The 25,958-nt window shown below is 39.7% G+C and overlaps 1 protein-coding gene across 6 annotated transcripts in view; it reads left to right on the top strand.

Moving 5' to 3' along the window:
• LYST (lysosomal trafficking regulator) overlaps positions 1-25,958 on the top strand; it is a 122,378-nt gene that overhangs the window by 85,588 nt on the left and 10,832 nt on the right. For all 6 annotated transcript variants that reach the window (XM_006258179.4, XM_019479826.2, XM_019479821.2 and 3 more), the window contains 18 exons: positions 678-856; positions 2,163-2,369; positions 3,633-3,809; positions 4,183-4,259; positions 8,251-8,439; positions 9,754-9,899; positions 9,984-10,080; positions 10,569-10,630; positions 11,334-11,389; positions 12,292-12,444; positions 13,765-14,009; positions 14,936-15,002; positions 16,712-16,868; positions 17,744-17,884; positions 20,389-20,606; positions 21,594-21,824; positions 23,651-23,840; positions 24,908-25,044. In XM_006258179.4, the coding sequence (XP_006258241.2) occupies positions 678-856; positions 2,163-2,369; positions 3,633-3,809; positions 4,183-4,259; positions 8,251-8,439; positions 9,754-9,899; positions 9,984-10,080; positions 10,569-10,630; positions 11,334-11,389; positions 12,292-12,444; positions 13,765-14,009; positions 14,936-15,002; positions 16,712-16,868; positions 17,744-17,884; positions 20,389-20,606; positions 21,594-21,824; positions 23,651-23,840; positions 24,908-25,044 (2,729 nt within the window). The remainder of the gene's footprint in view (positions 1-677; positions 857-2,162; positions 2,370-3,632; positions 3,810-4,182; positions 4,260-8,250; positions 8,440-9,753; positions 9,900-9,983; positions 10,081-10,568; positions 10,631-11,333; positions 11,390-12,291; positions 12,445-13,764; positions 14,010-14,935; positions 15,003-16,711; positions 16,869-17,743; positions 17,885-20,388; positions 20,607-21,593; positions 21,825-23,650; positions 23,841-24,907; positions 25,045-25,958) is intronic.

Genomic DNA, 25,958 nt, shown 5'->3' with positions numbered 1-25,958 from the left:
TCTCTACATGTCCCTATATCCAGGCACTCCCTGTACCCAGTCAGCAGTTTACTCAGGCCTTTCAGGTCCTAGTGCCTCCACTTAATTGTAATAATCTTTTGGGGCTTCCTAGTATGGCCAGCCACTTTCTTTCTCCCTGTCCCTCAGGGTTGACTGAAAGGTTCACTGTTCCAATCAGTGGAAAAGCAGGGTCTTCAGAAGTGACAGCCCTGTTCCCACCAGCAAGGATCTGGCCTGCTGGCAAAATTGAGCAGTCTGATTTCCAAGTTGCATTGAACTGCTTAAGATTAAGAACTACATTATTGCATTAACATGCATTAAGGAACCTTAGAATCGGAAATCTAGTGCATATGGCCTACTGCTATTAGTCATTTGTTTTTTATGTTTCTGTAAATTTCTTGAATATTCATTAATAAGGGTCTCATGTTCTTTTTGTACTCTGTGAAACTTCAAACATATGCGAGTTGTGTATGTGGAACACCTACAGAATTGAGCTTTATTTATTTTTTAGCCCTAAATATTGAGCCTAGATGAGTGACTTGTTTAGCTTTATCTACAAACTAATGAATGTTCATATATGTACTGTATTATACAGCTGAATAGGTTTAATTACAAGAACAGCACGGTTAGAATGGTCTAAGATGAAATTGCTCTATTTGTGCTTTTTAAAATTTAAGAATCTACTCAGGATTGCCTTTATGTACTGGGTGCACCGGAAACCACAATCCAAAGCAGACTTTCAGCATCTCATTTGGAAGCATCTGAAGAGGAAGAGCAACGAGAGCTGCCTAACAATACAAATCCTTTTCTGAAAGAAATGATTAAAATACTAATTGAGGGGATCAAAGTATCTATTGTAAGTAACAGGACAGCATTTCCATATTATATTACATTTCTTAAGGCACATCCATTATGAAAAGTTCTTCGGCATACATTTGTTCCTATTCATAAATACTGTGGTTACTGCATTTCAAGATGCATCCCAGGTTTTAGAAAAGGTGCATATAATTTCCATGTCACTAAGTAGTTATTTAAAAGAATGCATCCTGACATTCGATATCTCTTTTTGCTTCATGCGGTATGCTACAGATGAAGAAAAAACTGCCTACAGTCTGTGCCAATATGACCTAAAAGAAAAATTCCCTCCTAACGTCAAATCCAGTCATTTAGAATGGCCCTGAACAGAAGAGCAATATCCACCAATCAGGAACCCTGAGTTTTCTAAGTACTGTCAGGCCAATCGGTGTACCCCAATCAGAAGAAAAAAATCAATCTATTCTAGTCCTAATGCTTCAGGGGAAGGTGAAAAAATTCCCCAGAAGTCAGTTAGTATTCATGGGAGCAAAGGGAATCCTTGTTTGGCCCCTATTAGCAACAAGCCTTAAGAGTAGGATTTTTGGACACCTACAAATAGCTGTGTTTAGGGCGTGTGTGTATCTTTGGGTTTTTTTGTTTTGCTTTTTTTTAATGCATCCCTTCCAGCTACCTGCAGTCTACCTTTTCATGCTGATCAGGTCATTCAGAAGTGACTTGCAACAAATTAAATAAAAATAGCATTGGGGGTTTTTTTTTGTTGCTTTGATTTACATAGAAGCAAAGTTGTTTGTTTTTTAACTTTAGAAACATTGAGAATAACAAAGCCTCAGAAGGCCAGATTTGACAGAGGACATTTTCAGAGGTCTTGGAAATGTTGGTTTCTTCCAGCACCATGACAAAAGTCTGCTTTTTACAGAGTCTATTATTCATAATGTTTGTGTTTGATGGTTAAGGTGAACTACTTTAAGTTGTCTTCATGAAAATCTCCTCACTGGGTCTTTTTGTGCCTTTGGCCGCTAATGAAACCACCTTTACTAGATGAAACATCCTGATCCTCAAGCTAGATTTCTGATATTTGGAAAGAAGGAAGAAAACTTTAGGTTGTTTTTGCCATAACTGGCACAGATCCCACCTTTCTCCTTTGAAGGGTCACCTTGACTCGTAGAATAGTCAGTAATTTGAAACTTGTTCCTTCAATCAGATTTTCTTCCAAATCTTCTGTATTCTTTCCTGTTTCTTTTTGCTTTTGGAAGCTTCTGACTGAACTTTTGATGTTATGCTATTGTATAAAATGATCAGGAAAAATCCTGTTACTGGGAGGAAAAAAAGATCTCTTCTCGGTTTAGAGTACGAGCAGAATGAGCACTCCCAGGCACCAGTGGAAGAGAGTCCTCTGGTCATGTAAAGATACCTTCCGTACGCAACTTGGAAGACTCCTCGTGAATGTTTTGTCCCCAGCAAGACCCTTGCAGGAAAGAAAATTAGCTTTGGACATAGTGTGTGAAACAAACCACCAGGAGATTTTGCGAGACTGTCTGAGTCCAACTTTACACGTAAGCAGAGCAACTATTCTTAAGCATAAAAAAGCCTTGTAACTCTTGAACACAAACTTCTGTTTTACATTACAAAATTGTTTTATTTTTTGCTGTTTCATGTTCAAATATGTCTCTGCAGAAAATGAGGATATTACTGACAGGCGAGTTTATTAATTTCAGTATTGTAGAATTTGGATAAGGGTGTTGAAGGTAATCTGAAAAAAGAAGGGACAAGATAGATATGGCCTAAGAAAATGCATAAAGATAGCTTATGCTGGTGTTTGAACTGAATTTACTGGAATTCTTAAAAACTGAATGCATGAAACCATGATTTAAATTATACATTTTCTTAAAGGTAGTTTTCAATCAGTATCGTTCTAAACTCTCTTCTGAAGATTTTCTTAAAGCGGGATTTGGAATTAATGGTGTATATACCGTATGGCTGGAAATACTGTTACATTTCCAGGTTTGACAAGAGTGAAAAGTTCCTTTGGCTACGTTGTCACAGTTTCCATATTTGATGTTTCACTGAATGTAATTGTTAACAGGCTGAAGGCTGAATCTGAAATGACATCCATTTAGAATGGTGTTTTTGAGGAAATATGTCTATATCCCAGCTACTGAGCCATAGTAGAACTGAGAGTCTCTAAAATAAAGGAGGGAAGGTCATCAAGGATCAACAAACTTTTATGTGTTTCTGATCATGTGTGAGGTTTCCAGTGTGGATATAAGATCCCAGTAAAGTTTAAGGAAGCAGGGAGAAAACTAATTCAGCAATGATGGCTTTTGTTGGGAGCCCCTATGCTGAATACAGAAAGTTTACTCACTCACACTTTTTTCCTTTCAGTTCTGACTATGGCCAGTTGTGCAAGTGCCAAAATCTTGGGCAAGTAAAACTTGAGATCTCTGGTACCCATGTCCTGAAATAAGCACAAGGCCCTAAAGAAGCAAAACTGAACACTGCAAATATGTGACAAGAAATTCTCATTTAGCTTTCTAAGGGCCTCAGCCATGCTTAGGAAATTTGCCTTTATTTAAGAGTTAAACTCTGGAGGCTTTTCTGCCCATGATTTTTGTCTGTTAATACAAAAAACTAGTTTTCTCCATATTTCTTGGGATTTCAGCAATTTAAGAGGGGGGAAATCCAGAAATAGCACCAAAATAAGCAGAGAAGACCTGCACTAGAAAAAATAATTCAGTAAAAACATATAGCTTTTTAAGTGAGTGCTTAGGGTTCTGTTGTCCAATATTGATAATAACTATTTTCTTATTCTCCTCTAGCATGGGCCTAAATTAGCCCTCTATTTGTATGAATTAATGCATGATCACAAGGGTGAATTGACGGAAGAAGAACAAGAATCATCAAGAATATTTTTAGATGCATTGAAATCTTGTGGGTATAAAAGCATTCCTTCCACTGCACCACTAAAACCAGACATCATCAAAGCTATGAAAGAGGTATGGGTAAAGAAGTATTACTTAAAAAAAAAAAATATCAGCCTTCATTATGTTGTTTTAGATAGCTTTCAATTAAGAAAAAAAGCAAGCCAGTTTATAGTGGTTTATGGTAATTTTCAAAACATGAACCACTTAAACTTTTCTGTCTTGGTAGGGGAGCGTTCCTAAAACAGAAAACTAATGCTGTGTGGTTTAAATCACTTTAATAGGTGAGACGAGAAGACATGAGTGGGCAGACCTTTCTTTGAGAGCAGCCGTTTGTTTCATTTGTTTTAGATGCAGTGTTTTAATAAGTCTGGTATAGAATACAAGCTGACTAAGCGAGCAAAAATCTATACTTTTTTTAGTTTTAAAATAACCCTCTTTCTTTCAGGATCAAAAGAAGTACGAGGCAGAAGAAGGTGTGAACAAAGCTGCTTGGGAGAAGACTATGACTAACAATCGGCAAAAGTATGTGCCTTTATTAAAAGGGCTGTAAGATCTTTGTAAGAGTTCTTTGTTCCACACAGCTCATTGCAAAATGCCACATATACTTTATAGAAGTGTTCAAGATTAACAAAATGGAAAGTTTATTACACTGTAATTAAAATGGCTTGATTGTAGATATACACATTCTGATAGCTTTCACTAATTTTAAAACAGTATTATTTAAATTTCAGAGCATACATTGTGTATTTAGTACAGTTTTAAAAGCAAAAAAAACCCTAAGTAAATTTGTTCTTTTCAATTAAAAGCTAACTATTGTATTTGTCACAATGGTTTTCTCTACATGTGAACCTTGTAATTAAGAGTATGGCATATGTCATTGTAATTGGACATGATTAACCCACTACTCTGCTATATTTGTCTTACCATTTTGTAAACTCTTATAAGCTTTGTAGATTCCTGCTGATTGATATAACTTAATTTTAAGTCTCTTGTGATAGACTAATGGGATCTTTGCAGTACTCATAAAATCATTTAGCTGTTTTTCCCATTTCGTGTCTGAAATATATCTTACATGCCCAAGCATGTTTGGCCAAACTAAAAAGCTCTTTATCTCATGTGTAAAAATGTTAGCCAGGCAAAAGCTGCCTTGCAAGTCCTGTTGCACATCAGCAAGACAGCTCCTACATACAGTTGTGAAATCTTAAGTCGGCTTGAGGTCAGTCTTGTCAGACAAGATTTGTTTAATGAATTCCTAGATGAGGAGTGGCCAACCTGCAGCACAGTTGCCACAGTGGTACAGGCAGCCTGTGTGTGTGACATGCAGCAGATTAGGGAGCAGACAAGTAAGACAGCACCAGGTAGGGCAGAAACAGAAAGCAAAGCAACAAATTGGACAAGGGGGAAAAAAAAGCAGAGCAGGTAAGAGAGAGATTGGAGTAGCTCTCCAGGAAAATTGAGATAATTTGTGGCATACCTACCAAGAAGGTTGGCCTCCACTGTCCCAGATAAGAAACCATGCATGGATAAGTCATGAACTTGATTAAAACTGTAGAAAATTTTATATGGATGAATGCTTAATATCAGTCCATCATGTAGTTTGCAGTAGCATACATTTTTAAAAATAATCTTAAGATTTTTATATACTCAGTGTGTCCAAAGACTTAATCAACAAAAGGATGTTCTCATGCAAAAATCATATGGCATGTAGGTAAGTAAAGTGTGTAGTTGAGGGAATTGACATATCAAAGAACTTGTAGTACTGCTAAAAGTCAGTAACTCCCAAAATACTACATGTAGATCTGCCCAGAAGTAAATACTTAAGATAGATTTGTTTTTCTTTTGTGATTTTTTTTTTTTCCAGTTAATACAAAAGGAGAGCTTTTGATCATTCTTCTGTATTTTTGGAGCTTGCCCTACATGTTCTGTGACTGGGGGTCAAGTTTCCTTCAACTATCAAATCATAACATATTGGTGTATGAATCTATTCTATGCCTAAATTTAGTGAATTGACTTGCTATCTTTTGAATTAACTGATCACCAACTTGAGAATTTTAAATATTTCAGATTCTCTGCATGAAAGTCTTGCAACCAGATGATCCATATTTCAGTTTAGCTTGAACGTTCTTTCTTTTTCTTTGTGGAGAGCCATGAGTACATCTTAATGGAACTCTCTCTTGGTAGAAGGGGAGTACAGCCTTGTCCCAAGCATTCACGAATTCATTCACTGATTGCCAAATGTAGCCCAGAGGAGTTGGTCAGATAAGAAAATAAGTATTGAAAGTGCATGAAATATATGCTGCCTGCAAAAATGAAATTGTAACCTTTAAGCATGTGGAATGTGATTCTGGGCTGTTCTTCCAAGATGTAGTGCAGAACTTGCCATCCAGGAGTAAACAAAGTCTTGAAGACACCTCTGTACCTCCTCTCATTACTCTCAAGCCTACTTCTAAGTTATTTGTGGGGCAGGGAAAAGGGGAGGGAGGATACAGGCATAATATAAACATTCCTAAACTCTAAATCCTCCCACCTGTCTGTTTTTTATAGCACTGCCCAAGTTGCCTACTGGCAGTGATGCCCATAAGTGAAACCAATAAAACTGTTGTGTGTTCATCCTAACCACACTCTCCTGGAAGCCAGACCTATGGCAGACCTGAAATACTGAGTTAGTAGTATTGTAGCCATGACTATCTATGGAATATGCAAGAAGCCCAAAAGCTTGTTTTAACATCTCTGCCAAACAGAGTTGGTCCAATAAGATAGTATCCAACAAATCCTGCTTCTTTCACTGAGTTCTAGTGCTCTGCAGTGAGATTTATTTTACCACTCTGGCTCTTAATCAAGTTTAAAGGACCAGAGCAGTCGGGAACACTCATTCCAGAGAAATATTTCAAAATTACAGTTTAGGATGATTTTGAGAATTTAGGCTGTCACTCAAGTAGACTGCAATTCACACTTCAGAGTGTTTTTAATTTTTTAGCAAGATCTTCAGTCATGTTATGTTCTGGTTTATGTATGTTCTTCAGAATTTTTCTTTGCATATAGCTGGTTTGATTTATTTTTTCTTTTAATGGCCATATTCGATACTTTTTGTATAGGATAAGGAAAGCAATTTCATTACTGAAGATGTGGACAGATGCAACATTAAAGCATTTTAAACTCCTTTGCTACTCTTCAGAAGACTAGACATACATCCCTTTGAAGCACTCCAAAATACTTGCTCTTGAAATGGGTTGCGTTCTTTGAAGCACTTCACTTCCTGTTACATCTGCATGGGAATAGGAAGACCCAGGGTCCTCCAGAATCCCACTATGCTCAGTTCTTTTTCCTGGGAGGGGAAGGCGGGGAGAGCTGGAGAGAGAGTCTAACAGGCTGACTGACAGCCTTCTGGCTCTCCTAGTGCTGGTTACTGCACCTAGCTGCCGCCACTGCTGCATCAAGTCCCTATACCCTAGACACTGCTGCCCCTGCTCCTCACCCCCACATGCCAGAAACAGCAGTGTCAGCGGTGCCTAGAATACACTGGGGCTTCCAGGACTTGAGGAGCTTGGAGCCCTGCTATAGGCAGGATCCACTCTATTTCCCTCACTCCCCTGGCCCCCACACCTATGGAAGTGTTCTCACTGCTACACCCAGGATTGCAACGCTTTCCAGCCCCACCCACCCCTCAGTCCCTGGTATCTCTCCAGTTGTGGTAGAGGGCACAAGGATCTCCAGTTCTTGTAGTGGATGTTGCCTAGGGACTGTGAAGGCTGAGGTGCAGGAGAGCACCCAATGACATCAGCTCTTTTCCTACCTTACACAGATACCTCTCAGCATTAGCTAATATACCACATGCTGGCTACAGTCTGTTCTGTGGGAGACAGGATAAAGGCAGACAGGACAGTATCTGCTTAGAGCTCTTTGGACCTAATCAACAGGTAGCTGGTAATGTCCCTCTGTTCCTTCCTTGGAAATAGTAGTTTAAGAAGAGCTTGAACTAATGAGAGAACCTTTTGTTTTGCTGAAGGGGTGATAAATGCTCCCTGTGTAACTCCCTGCTGTGTAACTCAATGCTGTGTAAATCTCTGTTGGCTCCCTTGCTGACCAGCAAGGGGAGGAATCCCTCCCTAGTCAGAGGGTCTTGCTGGGGCCTGGCCACGCCCCCCCCCAACTCAGTACCCTAGGAGGAAAGGGAGGGCTACTCTAGTGCCCCCCCAGCTTCTAGCCTGAGCCACTGCAGGCATGTGCCGCATTTCTGGAACAGAAAGGGAATGTCTATCCACCTCCAAATCAGTTCAAGCTTTGCAGGTTAAACTAACCTTCAAAGAATGAATCAGTTCAGGCTCAGGGTTTTTGAATGTCTGTCCCTAGTCCTGAGGGCATGACTGTAGTGAGCCTACCATAATGGGAACCCCAGGTACTGAGAGCAGAACTAACTGCACTTCACAAACATTTCTCACATGTTTGTCTTCAATTTTCAAAGTGTTTGTTAAACATTTTATAATCTGGTCCATATTACCCTTTTTTCCTTTAGTCTCTTTCAACGGCTGGATGCAAAGTCAAAAGATATTTCCAAAATAGCTGCAGACATCACCCAAACAGTCTCTCTCTCTCAAGGGATGGAAAGAAAGAAGGTGATTCAGCATATTAGGGGTATATATAAGGCAGACTTAAGTGCCAGTAGACACTGGCAGGAACTTGTTCAACAGCTTACACATGATAGGTAAGTGACTTTCATTGTAAATTTGTATTGCTGACTTTAAGTATGTATTCTATAATCTATATTCATTTCTGAGTCAAGAGTGTTGTTGTCAATTAAAATTGCCTCTAGATGCTGCTGAAAGCAGGAGTAGGTTAATATGATTTGTTCTTCCAAAATAGTTCAACTCTTTTTAAGATTTGTAAAATGATTCTGTTTTCCTGTATATTTTAAGCAGACAATCAAATGACACTTCTAGATTTTTAAATAATTAGACAATTTGCCAGGTAAATTTTGGTGTACATACTGGGGGGAAGAGAAGAAGAAATGGTCATTTTTGTCTGAGAGAGAGAGAGTACCAAAAGTACAAGAATACTATAGGCCTACGATAAATGTCTGGTGTAAACTGCATCTTTTTATTTGTGGTACAGAATGAATTAAACCACATAAGGAAATATAGAACTTCAACTAAAGTACCGCATGCTGCTATTACAAACCAACTATTTAAGATCTATTTAAAAATTAACAATATTAAATCTTTATGTAGTATGAAACTTCACAGCATCATCTTGGTAGCACAGTGAAACCAGTCTAAGACAAAATTGCATGGGACTGTGAAAAAGTTCTGGCTTGGACAGGTTTCTGCCTCATAGGGGAAACTTCCCAGCCCTTCTGCTCAGCGCTCTCTGCTGCTTAGCCGCTCTCTTTGCCTCGTGCTCACGCCTTGCACAAAATAGGTAGTTACTTTCTGTAGTGTACAGGATGATTCTAGAAATGGATCCCAAATTTTCTTTCCTGTTCTATGATAGATGGTTTCAGTTTATGCAGATCACATGTACACAATTCCTATAAAGCAGGTTGGGACTATACAAACTTTCCAACTTGAGCAGGTTTTGGCTTTTATAGACTCCGTATTAGACAGGGTTCACTAGACACATGTGGACTTTAAATGCACATTAGCCTATCTTAATGCACATTAAAGCGTCACAAAAAACCATGCTCTTCAGCTAATGCCCATTAAAATAGGCTAATCCACATTTTTCTAGTACCTTACAGTGGATATACTAGATTTAATGTACATTACCTAAAGCGCATTAATAAATGTGTAGACACACCCACTGTGCTTTTTCCACTGGACAGTCTCTCTTGTCTTTTGCTCTAACTCAAGACACGATGTGTAAAGTGCCATGAGTTGGAGTGGGGCCCGAACATTTTGTAAGCACTATTTGAAATATATATCTGTTTTTAGCAGTTATATTTTAACTATTTTGAATTGAAAAGTTGTACAACAGATACATTAACTGGGCATCTTAAAAGCTAAAATATTTCAATTTTCAGAGCACTTTGGTATGACCCTGTCTACTATCCAACATCTTGGCAACTGGATCCAACAGAAGGCCCAAATAGAGAGAGACGCCGTTTGCAGAGGTGCTATTTGACCATACCAAATAAATACCTTCTCCCAGACAGGCAGAAACAGGAAGGTAAAGTTATCTTTAATGTTAAGTCTGACTGAATTTTTATGAAAGCAAGTGACTATTTTTAACTTGTTTTTTCTTTTTTAATAGAGGTAATCAAACCCCCATTGTCTTACTTATTTGAAGACAAAACTCATTCCTCTCACTCTTCCACTGTCAAAGACAAAGCAGCAAGTGAGCATATAAGGTAAGCATTGAACAAGAAAAAAAGACTTTCCCAAAAAAACATTTTTGACCCTTCTGTTTGTGGCAGGCAGCCATGAGAGAAACTTCAATATGATATTTTAACAAGGAAATATTTATGCACATATATCACTTTGTGTGTGTCTACTTGTTCAAAGCAGAAAGTTTAGTAGAATAATGAAAGATTGTAGTGTGTTTACAAAGTTTTTCACTTCTAATTCTGACTTTTCTGTGAAAATGGTAGCTACCATTTTGAAGTTTTGGCCCTACATGCAGTGACTGGTGGTACAGACTTGGTGATTCACTTTTTTGGAAATAACCGTAAAAACTATTGTATTGAATCTTGTTAGTATTTTTATCAAATATCAACAAGTGACTGAATTTTGTGTTTGTCCCACTTAATGTACTTGTAATATTTGAAGCAGCTAATGTTAGATATACACTAGAAATTATAAAAAGTGGAAGTGGTGCTATTGTTCATGTCTATTTCAGAGTTAATCGAAGATGCATTAGTGTGGCACCATCTCGAGAGACAGCCGGTGAATTGTTGTTAGGTAAGTGAAATTGTTTCAATGGTTGACTAAACTTCTCTACTCTTTATTATTTAAAGTAGATTTAATGCATTCTAGAGTATTTAGAAAAAATGTTACATGTAATTTGTATATGCATTCTATTTATAATTTGTTATATATAAGTTTTATATTAAAAAAAAAATAAAAAATTCCTATTTGTTACTTTCTGAATTTTCTAAAGCAGATACAACCCATTTTCAGCCAGGCATGTAATACGTGTGCATTTGATAACATCAGCACAGTTGTTTGACTTAGATATAGTACTCCTAGTAAAGGTTTATGAATAGTAGAGTACATAAACTGTTGTTTTGCATGATTTTGCTTTGCCATGTGGCTATATAGACACTAAATTATATCACAGTTTAAGTTGAGTAATTAGTTTTTGTTCCATTCTCATACTTAAGTTAAACATCTAGTACTTCTCTAAAATTACTAGCACAAGCATTCCAAGCATAAAGTAGTCATCAGCTTTGTACTGATATTTACTTCACTGGAGTTGCACCTGCTTACTAAAATAACTTAGTTTGGCATTCCTTTTCTAGCTTGCACACTGCACTAATTTGATTTACTAAATACTTGTAAAAAGGTTTTTAAATGCATTTCTAGGAAAAGGTTGTCCTGTCTACAGTTTACTAACAGTAAATCAGCCGTGTTATTGTTTTTATATAAAATTTCCTCTCTGCAGGAAAATGTGGAATGTATTTTGTTCAAGACAATGCTTCTGAGACAATTGAAAATTCTGTGAGTAATATTTCCTTTTTCTAAATTTTCTAAAATGCAACTCTGAACACCTTGCAAACTTTACAATCATCATAAGACTAATTTAATTCAAATTGTATTAAGATTCCAATTCATGGTTTGTTAATAATAGTTCAGAAACACAGTATGTTAGAGGATATTTTGACAAAGCTTTTTGGCTAATGTATGTGGTGGTTTATTAACTTATGCTATAGTGGTTAGGAATCTTAGTCATGGGTCAAAATCTCAGAATGTAGGCATCCTAGTAATAATATATGCTATTTTTGAAATGTGAAACTTGTAATGAAACAAAGCTTTCATTACCTTTAAAATGAAATTTGAGCTAACTTTTATCCCTGCCAATACCTTCTATTTGCATGGAAATGGAACTAATTAAAACCAAAAGTTCTACTAGATGAACATAAGATAATTTCATTTATAATGAAGTCTTTTGTACAGCAATTAGTTCTTTAACATTTATTGCATAAGCATTCTTCAAGCTTTCTCTTGTAGTACCAAAAATCTTAAACTACTTTATTCAGACAATTAATTTACAGTACATAGGAAAGGTAGCCAAAGTTCCTAATCCTCCTTGCTACAAACTGAAATCTTGACATGGCTTGAGAGCTCTAGGACACTCAGCTTTTGCAGGGCATGCCCCAGAGTTGATCTGTATGCAGTGCTCCAGGTCAAATAACAATTTGTCATTAAATTATATGTTTCAGTAGCTGCTTTAAACTGCCCAGGATCCATATGCAGCTCACAAGCCATGGTTTGGTCATCTGCAGTATACAGTATAAATATACACCTGACAAAACTGAAAAAGGGTTGGGTTTTTTTTGCTTTTGTGTTTGTTTGTTTTAAGTCTACTTAGCAAATCACTTTGTATCTGTTATACCCTTCAGAGTTTTCATGGGGAAACTGAACCAGCATCCTTTTCTTGGACATATGAAGAAATTAAGGAAGTTCATAAGCGTTGGTGGCAGTTGAGAGACAATGCTGTGGAAATATTTCTAACAAATGGTAGAACTTTGCTTTTAGCTTTTGATAACACAAAGGTAAATCAGTATTAATGCAGAGTAATATAGTGTTGTTTTGCTAGATCTTCAGTGTGTTATATATGTATTCATGAGTTCACAATTTAAAGAAAGCTATGAGTAGGCTTATGAGAATTTTTTATGCACTACCACAGACCGAGTTAATGGTTCAGCCAGGTGGCACAGAGGCTCCTCCCAGGGGGGTGCTTATTTGGAACCACTCTAACCTGTGTACTCTGAGTACCCCCTGAAACCAGCTCAGGTGTGGCTTCTAGAGCTGAGGAGGGGAGCCATGGCTGCTTCCCATTGAGATCCCGGCTTTTTGGACTCCAAACCTCCCTGGCCTTGACTCAAGGAGCTAGCTTCCAGTTCTGCTTCTTACTGGGGAGAAGTAAAACAGACAGGTCCTTTTCAATAAAGACGTTTATTGGAGCAAAAGTCACAGAACCAAAAGACCCTTTCCTAGCCAAAGGGTTAAATACTCATCTGTCTCTAATCCAGCCCTCAGAGCCCTGGGTACCCCCAAGTTACTCAGCTATTCCCTTTCCAGCCGGCCCATCCACAAGTCCCAAAGCTGCTTCCCTAGTCTCTCTACTTAGATTGCCTCAGCCTCCTATTCCTGCCTGCTCTAGTCATTGCCATACCTATCTCATTCAGCTGTCCTGGAGCCTCTTGGGTGTCACCAGCAATCCCACCTTTGTTGACACATCAGCAAAGCAATTTAAATCTCTGATGTTAGAGGTCCATCTTGTCTCAGTTGGCATCTAGGCACTTTGACTTCACCATCTCTAACCTACTCTCTCCGCATCCTCCCCCCGCCATAAATTAGCTAGGGGGAAACTGAGACATGCAATTTTATTACAACATGAATACAGTTAACACAGAAAAATTACCATAAACCCTGTAGTCTGTCACATCAAGTGTCTAAATAGAATATATCTGTGATACAGTATCTAAAACAGGAGTAGCCAGCCTAAAGCATGCATGCCAAAAGTGACACAAGGCTGCCTGTGTGTGTGGCATGTAGCAGACAGGGGAGGGGACACACAGCCGATAGGGCAGAAAGCAAAGCACCAGATCATGAAGGGGAAAGGGGATTGGAGTGCCACTCAGGGGGTGGGGCTAATTTTTTGGCAAGCCTGCAAATATGTTACCCCCCCCTCAAACAATGAGACTAAGCCAAAGAAGTATCTTTTTAAATGTGTCCGTTTTCTAATGTGCTGCCAACAGCAGGCCTTTACAACCTTACTAAATAAGGAATTTACTGTATATAGAAAGGAGACTTAGTTGTTTTTAAATTTAAAAAATGTCACTTTATTAAAACTATTTCTATCTTTTTAGGTCCGTGATGATGTGTACCACAACATCTTAACGAATAACCTGCCTAACCTTTTGGAATATGGAAATATTACTGCTTTGACCCACTTGTGGTACACAGGACAGATTACTAATTTTGAATATCTGACTCATTTAAATAAGCATGCTGGCCGTTCCTTTAATGATCTCATGCAATATCCAGTGTTTCCATTTATCCTTTCTGACTACACCAATGAAACTTTGGACCTAAATGATCCATCTGTTTACAGGTAATATGAAATGTGAAACTACTTATTTTCAAGTAATTCAGCTAGCTAGTTGTATTGGAAAAAGCTATTCTCGTCACTGTGATAAATTATGTGCAAACTTGATTAGGAAGGTTGCTGTGAAGTATATTTAGTCTAGTAAATTAGTGGCTTGTAATAGGTAAATGGCTCACCTGTTTTAACTTTAAAAGCCTACTTGGTATTGCAGTAGTCTCTAGGTCTGCTTCTATATTTACTATCCTGAACTTTCAATCTGTAGAGTCATAAAGACTTTGTTTTTTGGCATGTCTATGATTAATTCTCCAGCTACAAGCAATGTCTTGACAGCAGATTTAAGAGTGCCCATATGAGTACTACTTAAAACTAAACTGATTTAAAAATGTGTTTGCATTAAAACTAGTTCTGTTCCTGCATGCAGCCAAGGCCTTAATCTAAAAAGGTGCTGCATCAAATCAGCAGTGAGGTGCATTGGCATGGACACATGACAAAGTTCTTGCTGCCCATTCCAGAAGACCATTTTCCATAGTCTGTAGATAAATGAATTTTGTCATTACCCCTAACCTCACATAAATACTTATTTCCCTAATCTATTTGTGATACAGCTAAACCTGTGTTAACTGGCACTTCATTAGTCAGAAAACTCTATTAACTGGCATCCAAGGGATGCGGCAAAAGCGAAACCGGAAGTACCACTTCCGGGTTTTGTCGCCACCGTGAGCAGAGTTCTTGCCACTTCTTCAGCCCACGGCCCAGTGTCCATTCCCGGGGGATGCCAGATAACAAAATACAGTAAAAGCTCTGTTCTTAGGATTTGCTGTAGTCCTTTTAGGCTTTTAACCTAAAAGTATTAGTTTCCATGATGGTTAATTTGTATCCAAGTGAATTTGCTAATGACATCCTACCATTTCTTCATTTTTTTTCTGTTTCAGAAACTTAGTCAAGCCTATTGCTGTACAGTCTAAAGAAAAGGAAGATCGTTATGTGGATACCTATAAGGTACTTTAAAATATTAAATTTTTACATGTGTGCATCTGATATTTAAAACCAAAATAAGAGGGAGACTTTGTATAATACATGTCCATAGATGAGAATCTGGGTTTTGAGGGATTTTCATTTTCAATGTGTAAGGTCCTGTGAATGTTCTCCACAATGTGGATGGATTCTCCTTTTATATTTTTGTCTCTGTGTACCCAAAAATATTAACACAAAATCAGCGTAATCCTACAAGTCACAATGCACTTTTTAGCACCCTTTTAATATATCACGGTTATTGAATTCGTTACTTATCGCATCTAATATACGAAACTGACCGAAAAAGCTAGAGAAACGTATATGTAAATTTCAGTGCTTTCCATAATCTAAAAATTATGTTACTAATATACAACAGCTATGTTTGCCTTCAAACATCTTTAGTCATTTAGACTAAGTGCACCGTAAATGTAAGTGCTTCTTCATTGAAGATCGATGCAGTTGGAAAACTAGAACTAATCATTTAAGCTACTGCTGTTATATTACTCCACCAACACTGCCTGCTGTCTCTGTTAAATAGTTTTGTTGACCCTATAAATAGCATTTTGTTCCTGGTGCCTTTTAAAGTCCATAGAGAATGTCTTGGGGCTGGAATCATCAAAATTTGGGCCTTACAGTTTCATCTGCATATATATATGCAAAGGCTTGTTTTTAAAGTATGTGGAAAAACCTGACCTTGTGATGCTTCTGGGGACTGGGAACATTAATTGAACATGCTGTCAGGTGTGTCCCCACAGCAGGGAACTTGGATCAGCTGGCGGGATTCCCAGCTATGGGAGCATATGGTGAGCCCCTACAGCTAGGAGTCCTGTCATCTGCCAGCTCCCAGTGGCTGCAAGCCTCATCAGCTGAGGGGGCACTCAGCCACAGGAGCTTGCTACTTTCTGGTACAGGGGGAGCCTGTGATCATGATCCTGGGCTCCCCCTGCACTAGCAATAAGGCATGGTAGGATCTGATGAGCAGTCCCACAATCTCCATACGTGCATGGCAAGAGGTGTATGGCAGAAGATATGATTGAGTGGCTCACAAATCAGATCCCATTGCGCCTTTACCTGCGCATCTGGCAGGGGCCTCAGTTTCTCTTGAAATTATGACGTAGGCTCATAAGTCATATCTGAAAATTGAGTAAATGTAGCTTTCCTTCTGAAAACTTGCACTGTCCCTTCAAACTTTCCACACCCAAGATTAGGTTTTTGGATGTAAAGGTCCAGATAGAGCATCTTGGATGCTAGTTCCTGCATAATGCTTCCTACGTTTTTTTTTAAAGCTGCAAAGAGAGCCTGATCTAAGCCATAAGTTATCTATTTCTGACAAAAGATGGCAAGCATGAAGTTAGCTAAACTCATGTCAAACAAGACAACTACAAATGGAAAATAAGATAAACCATTTTAGTACCTTTGCAGAAAACCATAGCTAATATTTTGCTAAGATGTAATTAACGGATAGAATATTCACTTAAAATAGAGTAGGTTGTTATCTCTGTAGAAAAGTTAATTTTATATTGAAGGAAAGGCAGAACTGTTTCTTTCAAATAAATTTATTGGCAAGAGGTAGCACCAGTGAAGTGTGAAAGTTTTATCTCCCTCTAACCCGTAGTAGCAACTCTGGCAAAGTTAAGTGGCAGGCTGAAGAAGAAAAGGCACCTATGCTTCTTCACACGTGTTTCTTTCTCTAGTACTTGGAAGAGGAATACCGTAAAGGAGCTCGAGAGGATGACCCAATGCCCCCTGTGCAACCTTACCACTATGGCTCTCATTACTCCAACAGTGGAACTGTACTTCACTTCCTTGTCAGACTGCCTCCTTTTACTAAAATGTTTTTAGCCTATCAAGGTACGAAATTTTTGTTTAAATGTAATTCAACTCCATCCTGATAAACTTGTGACAGGAAATGTATGGTGGGGATTTTGGAGAAAGGAATGCAGTCAGGATCAGGCCCTTGGCTTCTGGTGCTGGCAGGATCCAGCAGGTATATCTGACTGACAGCTGGGCTTAAGAGGGGGCAGCCAGCCTGACTCCAGGAGGATTGGGTTAAGTAAGCAGCCATTAGCACCGGACAAGCTGAGAACCCAGTCCTGCCAGAACCAGGCTGCCCAGCCCCTCTTTCCAAGCCAGGCAAATAGCTGGCAGCACCTGTTGAGTCGGCTCTGGAAGAGGCAGCCTGGCTCAGCTCAAGCTGATTCTCATATGATTTGTCAGGTGCTGCTGGTTGCTTGCCTGACTGGGGAAGAGGGACCAGGCAGTTTAGTTCCAGTAGGATCAAGCCCTCGGCTCCCACAGATGGCAGGAATGGAAGAAAAATTGAATGGGGTGCAACCATACCATCACTGTAACACACCCAGTTCTGCCTCTGGCAAGAGACTAGCCTCTGTGAACCAAGAAGTTGCTTCTAGAGTGTGCCTTTTTTCTCGATCAACAGTAATGTGAAATTGCGTGTGGTAATCTCTAAAATATGCCCTACCTTGAGAGCAGACCCATGTTGAGGCTTTCCTCAGGAAAGCCAACAATATTTGTGCCCACAATGCATGTCCCTCACAATGGTCTAAATCTTCTGCAGCTTTCTAACTGGGATACAAAGGCTCTAGCTGCTCAGATTTGATTAACGGAATGAAATGGGTAAAGTTGACTCTTTGAAATGTCAAATGTGCAGGTAGTGTTATGATTTTCTCCTGTCAGTGTAACAAACTCAGTTTGGGTTTTCTTTGCAGATCAAAGTTTTGACATCCCAGACAGAACCTTTCACTCCACCAATACAACCTGGCGTCTCTCATCCTACGAATCTATGACTGACGTAAAGGAGCTAATCCCAGAGTTTTTCTACCTCCCAGAGTTTTTAGTTAATAGAGAAGGTATAGTAGAGATCAGTTGGGCACTACCTCTTTTGAATGTCCAAGGACTCACCTGTAGGTTGAAACTGAGAACTGTGTGCGTGTGATCAGTTCTTTCCCAAGCTATTGAATTTTTAACTGTCCACTAAGAAGGGTGGTGGAGGGGAAAACCTGACTGGTCTCCGGTGTTGGTGTTATAGACCCACAGAGCCTTAGATTGGCTGGGCCACTGTAGTCACAATTTTAGTTCTTCAAATCCAAATATCATGCCCATGAGGTGCACTGTCATAATCCCATTTGAATATGAAAGAACTGAAAAGATGCCTGGTAAGTATAGTAATTAAAACACGCTACCTATTACTCTTAAAAGTAAAGCCTGCTATAAACACTTATCTTCCTTTTTTCAGCTATTTATGGTTTTGGGTCCCCAGAGCACTCTGACAGTATCAGTCACTGATACAGCTTTCTCTTGTTATGTTGAACATGAGTGGATTTATATCTTATTTTATCAGAATATGGAAGAAGGTATAAAGACAAGCAACTTCTGTTAAAAACATTGGGAGTTGCGGGTACTCAGGTTCTCACTGTAGTGTTGAGCACTTAAAAAGATTGAATCTCTTTTATTTGTTCATATTTCCTTGCCAAATTCCCTGAAGAACTCAGTGAAAGGGATCAATGCTGTAAGAAGATGAAGGAATCAGGTTGTTGAATCAGCATAAAACATCCCATACAGAAAGAGCTTTTAGTGAATGTTTTCTGTAGAAAATTGGCCTTTCAGTGTTGGGTAGAAGACAGGTGGGTGTGTGTCTGTGAACAATGCATATCTGAAACCTGGTTGAAACTGCATAGAGTAGTGGAAGTTTGGCAGTACTCTGGATAGAGATCATGATTTGGATGTAGTAAAAATTTAAAGCCTTGTAAAGTCATTTACTTCCTCTTGTGAGAGTTGCTGCTCCCCCAGGAGAAACCACGAGTGTACAATTGTTCAGCCTTTTTCTCCTACAGTAAAAATGGCTGCTGCAGGAGAAAAATAACCAGGGAATAACCAAGGTTATATCATTCCTAGGAGAGTTTTTTTTCTTCTCCTGGGAGAGCAAATGTCTGTATGAGCACAGAAAGAAGTAACAATTTTCACCCAATCTGGCCACAAAAAGCAGTTTAAGCTGTGACAGAAAAAAGCACAAAAAGCTGTGACCGAATACAGGTGTATGGCTGCAGACAGCTTTAAAAATGGCCAATCAGGTGAAAATCTGACCCTTCATTGCATGAGGTATCGGATGAAGATGTTTCAAAATGTAGCAGCTTCTGTAACTTGTGTCTGCAGCATTCCCAGCCTGATGCTATTTTCAGAATAGGAGGGGGGGAAAGGGAGTGAAGGGGTATTTTTCACACCCACCTGGAGGTGGGGTGGGTGTTTTGGAGCCCCCCCAAGGTGGTGGGGGCTCCAGTTCACCCAGCCCACCCTTCAGTACTGGCTAGGGAGCCCCAAGAACAAGCTCCTTCTGCTGCCTTTCTCCCCTCACATTCTGAAAACAGTGAGTGCTGGCAGAGAGCCCATTGTTATGGGAACCAGGCTACAGGCTCCCAGCTACAGCTAGATTTCCCTGCCCCCTAGAACCAACAGTGAACTTTTGTTTGGTTTGGGGTAACATTGTGATTCAGAACACTTTTCTCAAAACAGAGCAGTCCTCCAGCATCCTTCCCAGAGGCAGTGTTTCATTTTCTGGACTCTGCTGCTCCAGCAGGTAGCAGAACACATTCCTTTCACAATCCCCACATTATGCTGCAGGGAAACACACAGGCTGATCATGGGCAGTCTGGATCAGCTGATCAGGGCTTCTGAGTGCACTGCTACCATCTATTGCCAGGCAGACTAAGGGAGCCTGCAGAGCTCACTGAGATGTGTGCACAGGGTCTCCCTCCCTAGCTGCACAGTGTGTACAGTGTCAGCACTGCAGGCTCTCCAGTCCAAAGGACCTCAGCATTCAAATGTCTACATGTGGCTCTGGGTATGTTTTTCATACCAGGAGAACAAATCTGGGAGAATTCCTCCCAGATTATTTGAATATATGTATGCAGCACAAGACATCTAGGATATGTGAGAAATATCTCATGGTTTTGCAGCTTCTTGCATTGATATTACGGTTGTCATACTGCACATGAAGTTCTATAGTATGATTGGATCTTTTCTGTGACAAGGGTGAGAAGCCGATTACTGTCTTTCCAGCAAGAAGTCTGATCAAACAAGTTCCTTACAAAAGTACTGAAAAGCTTTATAGTTTCACAGGGCTTTTAGTATTATTGCTCTTACTGTAAAGGGTACATATTTCTCAGGATCATCAACCCATACTTTTTGTACACATTTTTGGTGTGCCACAAAAGCTATTTAATGCAGAGTTCTGGAGAAGGTTCCTGGAGATGATTACATCATGAGAAGTACCTGATTGCTGTGTGCTTGCAAGCTGCTTGGGTATTCCTTTTGCTAGTTTAGTAACTGAAAATATAAACGCACTTTATGCTTCTAGGTTTTGATTTTGGAGTGCGACAGAATGGTGAAAGAGTTAATCATGTCAATCTCCCACCGTGGGCACGTAATGATCCTCGTCTCTTCATCCTGATTCATCGTCAGACTTTGGAGTCTGACCATGTTTCCCAGACAATCTGTCATTGGATAGATTTGGTGTTTGGATATAAGCAGAAGGGCAAGGCTTCAGTTCAGGCTATAAATGTTTTCCATCCTGCTGTAAGTATCTTCTTGGTCAAGTTGTGCATTCATAATATAATCATGTGATGGGAAAGTGTCCAACATGATTAGAAAACATCTGGATTATGCAAGCTCCCTTGAAATAGTTAACTAGCAAAAAACAGCAAGGGCATTCAGTGTTCAGGTTGGATTGGCAAAATTCAACAATCCTTGAGTTTTATTTTGTCTTTCATTCTTGTTGGACACTTAACCATTATTTAATACTATCCAGAAATATGGTGTCTGCATCTGCTTTATTTTTCTTCAAAAAGAAGCCTTTCATTTTGGCAGACTGTATCTCAAGCTGCAGCAGACATGAATAAAGTTCAGTGTGTCATAGAACTAAACGTTTGTACTATTCCCTCCTGTACAATCATTCTTTGTTCCTTAGATATGTTCTCCTGCTACCTGGTGCTCCATTTAAGCTGCACTGCACTGTTAAGGCTTTGTGTTACCCTCCAAAGTTTCTGCACTTAGGGCAGTGGTGAAAAGAGAACAAAATGACAAAGGGACTTATAAATTGCAGAAGAATTCCTAAAACTAACTTTTTCAGCTCTCAAACTGCATGTGAATAGCTTCATGCAAGAGTAATATAACATTTGTCAAGCCAGGTGCTCTCCTGCTAGTTTAATTGAATTCTCTATAATTGTTGAGGAGTTCATGGTAAAATATTGTATTTAAAGTAGCCTTCGTTTTTTGAAAACAGATGCATATAAAAAAATTGTGGTTCTGCACAGCAACTTAAGCTTACCATAGTGACCACTTCTTGAAGCACAAACCAAGGCATGCAAGCAGAATGACAGGAAGGATGCATGGATTTTGGGTTTTGGCAGCTAGGGACCAGAGGAACATGGGAAAACTTGCCCCTCTTCTCTCCTTGTGTTAAGCTGGCGAATAAAAAAAAAATAAAAAAAAAAATTGAGCCCTATTGCAGTATAAGGAGTCAGGATGACTTATCATAAAATATTTTTTTTACTATTTTTGTAGACATACTTTGGGATGGATGTTTCTGCTGTTGAAGATCCTGTTCAAAGAAGAGCTTTGGAAACCATGATAAAAACATACGGACAGACCCCTCGTCAGTTGTTCTACACAGCACACATCAGCAGACCGGGGTCCAGGCTCATAATGGAAGGAGAACTTCCTGCTGCGATGGGGTTATTAGTGCAGTTTGCTTTCAGAGAAACCAGGGAGCACACTAAAGAAATAGTATATCCAGTATGTCATTTTGATTCGCAGGATTGCTCAATTAGCATTCACAGACTATAATTACTGCACCCTGATGCTCACATCTGAATAATTAAGCAGAACAGCTGTACTTGGACTGTATTAAGGCAAAGCATTGGCACAACATCCTCTCCATGATTAAGACATTTCATGATTATGTACATCAGCACAGGACTAGCATGGTGATTTGCAGGGCCCCAAGCTTACAGAGGAAGAGTCTCATATTGATTTTATTCTTCCCTATCCTACTGCCAGAGTATGTGTGGTAGGGGAGTGTAGCCTCTTCTCTCATGCTCTGCACAACAGAAAAAGAGAATATTGTTCTGCACCACAGAGTACCAGAGTGCATACGGCCCTCTGTGCCAGTGCATGCTCACGTCTTTCTGTAAGAAGTGTTACCCACAGTAAAAGTGACCATAGATTAGAAGCATCAAGAAAGTCTCGTTCTTGCCTCTTACAAAAAAATAACTGGAAAAATGATCTTTTTTCACTTTATAGTAACAGCATTAAAGTAGAGGAGAAGTTAGAGGAGGGTGGTACCATAGAGTCTAGTTGGTTCAGAGTCATGAGCCTTTCATAGCCCTGTTTTGTCAGGAGTCCATTCCCGTAATTTGAAGTCAGCTGTTGCCTACAAAAGCTTGTGACTCTCTGAACCAGTTAGTCTCTAAAGTGCTAGCCTGCCCTGCCTTTTCCCTTACTACAGACTAACACAGCTAACTGGCTGCTCCTAACTTTAAGTAAAGGAGGAATGTCTTTCACATGCTCTGGGATGAGGGTGGGGTGCTTTAATTAGAGTGGCTCTCAGGAGCTGCTTTAATTAAACTGCCCACTGGGTTATGTGTTCAGCATTTTGCACTTCAGAATGGTGGCAGGGGTGCTTTAACTAAAGCTTGTTCAATGAGCTTTAATTAAAGCGCCCCCACCACCATTTTGAAGCACAGGAACACTGAATACATGTGACATCAAGGCTGCTGGAGCATGCAGATTTGATTAATCAAGTCTACTCTGATGCATTCTAATTAGAGCATGTTGGTGGAGCAGGTGTCAAGCATGTATATGGGTGCCTTAGGTTTTTAGATTGCTGCTGTTGATGTTTTTAGTATCAGAATTTTATTAGGGTCTTTTCATGTCAGTACTTTATATACAGCATCATTACTATGCCTCTGGCTCTTGAAAATTTAGGAAGAGTTGATAGAAAATGACCCGTTTAATTGTGATATGTAAATACACATACAGAATCTGTACATTAGTCTTGTTTCTGTATTGAACAAGGTGCCAAAGGAATTTCTTTTTGTTTTCTGCTGAAGAAACATTTCAAATTGGATTTCTATGAATATTTAAAGTTACTTTTGTTTTCTTTAAAACCTGACTAGATTTTTATGTTTTACTTTTTTCACAGTAGTTATTTCAAAGTAGGGTAAATTTTGCATTTATCTTGCTTTAAGCAAATAGAATGCTGGTAATTGCAAGGACACTTGACTTTGGCTGCCTGGTTAGATGCTTTGAATGGTGAATTCTTGATCCAGCCTGAAGGACTGGATGCCCATGTCTAGAGGTGAAAAAGTGATATGCTGCTGTTCAACATGAACCCTGCAAATGCTGCTCTAGTTCATAAATGAGAGAATTCACTTGAAATGAATAACATACAACATTAAATTAATTTTTTTCCTATTTGTTTTTCAAATATAGCCTTAAATGTACAAACCAGTGTAAGACTTGAATCATTCATAGGAGTTTTGACTTTGATTTTCTCCTCCTTAAATAGCTTCACTCTACTGAGCTGTTTTTAATTTATATTTTATTTACTTTTGTTCTAGAGTCCTTTGCCTTGGATAAAAGGTTTGAAGTGGGGTGAATATGTTGGTTCCCCAAGCGCTCCAGATCCTGTTGTTTGTTTTAGTCAGCCTCATGGGGAGAGGTTTGGCTCTTTGCAAGCTCTGCCAACTAGAGCTATTTGTGGTCTCTCCCGAAAATTCTGCCTTCTGATGATATATAGCAAAGAACAAGGTCAGTAAGCCCCAGCATCAGAATTACATATGCAGTCCAAAGACTGATGCCACACTTGTCCTCCAGCAAATTCTGTGAACTTTCAGTCTTATTTATAGTTCTTGGCAGAATAAAAGGGTAAATCCAGGTATATGTAATATCAATAGTGCAACTAGGGGTGAGCAAACAAAGTACTAGCCCAGGGTGCCAACTTTAAAGGAGGAACCAGAACGGTAGCTTCTGGGGGCGGTCTGTGCTCTGGCAAGATAAGCCAAGGTCAGGGGACATCACACTATGGCAACAGCAGCCAGGGTCTTTAAATCTCTGGGGCAGGTAGGCCACCCTGCCAGTCCCCTGAAGTCCACAGCTTGCCAGCAGATTTGGTGTGGCAGTACTGAGTGGACAAGTAGGTGAAAAGAGCGGCAGCAGCATGGCAAAGAGAAGTGGAGGAGCAGCTAACTGTTAGAGCATGAAAGTGGGGGCATGAGCAGTAAAAACAGCAGTAGAGCTTTGAAGCAGGAGGTTCTGTTCTGATTTCAGGTTAACTTTGTCTTTGAGATCATATCATTGGGTTTTCATAATTCTTATAATTGTTTTGAGGCAGAAGACTAAGTCAGGATTTTTAAAACAAGTGCCCTAACCAAGGCTCTTACTTTCAGTGCCTTAATATGATAGCCCAATATTTCTAAAATTTTGAACACTGAAGTCCTGCTGAAGCCATTGATGCTGCTTGGTGGAGATGGTCACAGAGTGGGGTGGCAAATGCTTCTAACATTTGCCATTTACCCCCCCAACCCCCACCTCTCCAAATTCCAAATTTCACTGAGGAGTCTGGTCAAAATTGAAAACCTGCAAAATTTCAACAAACTCTGGTGCTTAGTGCTTCTGAAAATTAGGCTGCTTTTAGGCCTGAAAGATGAAAGTAGGAGCTTAACTGGAGCTATCTATTTTTTTAAATCTTGGGCAGTATACTGGCCTGTTAAAGCAAGGTGCATGTTGTCTGTTCATTCTGGATGTGTGAGAGTAGCTATCATAATGTTCAACTGTGTCATCTATTTGAGAGAATATATACCCTGCCTTTTCTGCAGGTGTGAGAAGCATGCACAGTACAGATATCCAGTGGTCAGCCATTCTGAGTTGGGGATATGCCGATAACATTTTAAGACTAAAAAGCAAGCAGAGTGAACCTCCAGTAAACTTTATACAGAGTTCGCAGTTCCACCAGGTAAAAATCTTTCTTTCTTTTACCTTTTAAAAATCAGAAATGCTTTTTATGTCAGACTTGCAAAAGGTGCTCTGGCAATTAAGAGCAGAGATTTCACTTAGCAGTGTTTTAATAGAGAACTAGCAAATTACCCATCAAGAATGACCGGGCCAGGGACAGGGATAGAGCCCTGTGTCCAGCCCCTCTCTCCCCCCTGCTCCAGTTCTGGCCCCTCTCTACTACCTGCTGCTCCACATCCCCCTGGCCTGTGTCTTCCCCCCACACCTCGCCCTCCCTGCTGGCTGTTCTGGGGGGCAGTGGGGCTGGGCAGCAGGAGGGTACCACCACTGTGAAATCCCCCGCCTTTGCCCTCAGGCAGGGAGGCATGGGGAAACCCTGCTGCTTGGTTGGCCAGGGCATGTTCGTAGCTGCCACAAACTTCCCTGGCAGTGGCTCAAATTTGGGCCCATGCAGCCCAGCCCACACAGCCAATTGCCACTTGCCCTCAACGGTGCATGCACAGTTGCCCAAAAACATTACAGATGCACAGAAAGACTAAGCCTTTTATTATATTAGAATGCAGCACAGGCAATGATACTGCAGGTTTTGTAGCCACCTTCTACCTTCTCTCGTCATCTGAAGCCTGGGGTTTTACCCTAACATTGGAAGGCTTAACATTTTCTTTGAAAATGCTGGCGACATCACTAATTGTGGACATCTAGGCACCTATACACGTGTAGCAAGGCTGCTTCGAGGTGCTGTACTTACGGCACATCAGCACAGACTCAGTTAATCAAGTCTGTTGGAGTATGGTAATTACCACACTTCAGCAGACTCCAGCATCACGTGTATCAGTGTCCCTGTGCTGAAAAATGGTGGCAGCGGTGCTATAACTAAAGCTCATTCAATGATGCACATGATGCTCCAGGAGCTTT

This window comes from Alligator mississippiensis, chromosome 1 (genome assembly GCF_030867095.1).
Source record: "Alligator mississippiensis isolate rAllMis1 chromosome 1, rAllMis1, whole genome shotgun sequence".
Classification (NCBI taxonomy): Eukaryota; Metazoa; Chordata; order Crocodylia; family Alligatoridae; genus Alligator; species Alligator mississippiensis.
The sequence above is the reverse complement of the archived record's forward strand: the minus strand, read 5'-3'. Positions and strand labels throughout refer to the sequence as shown.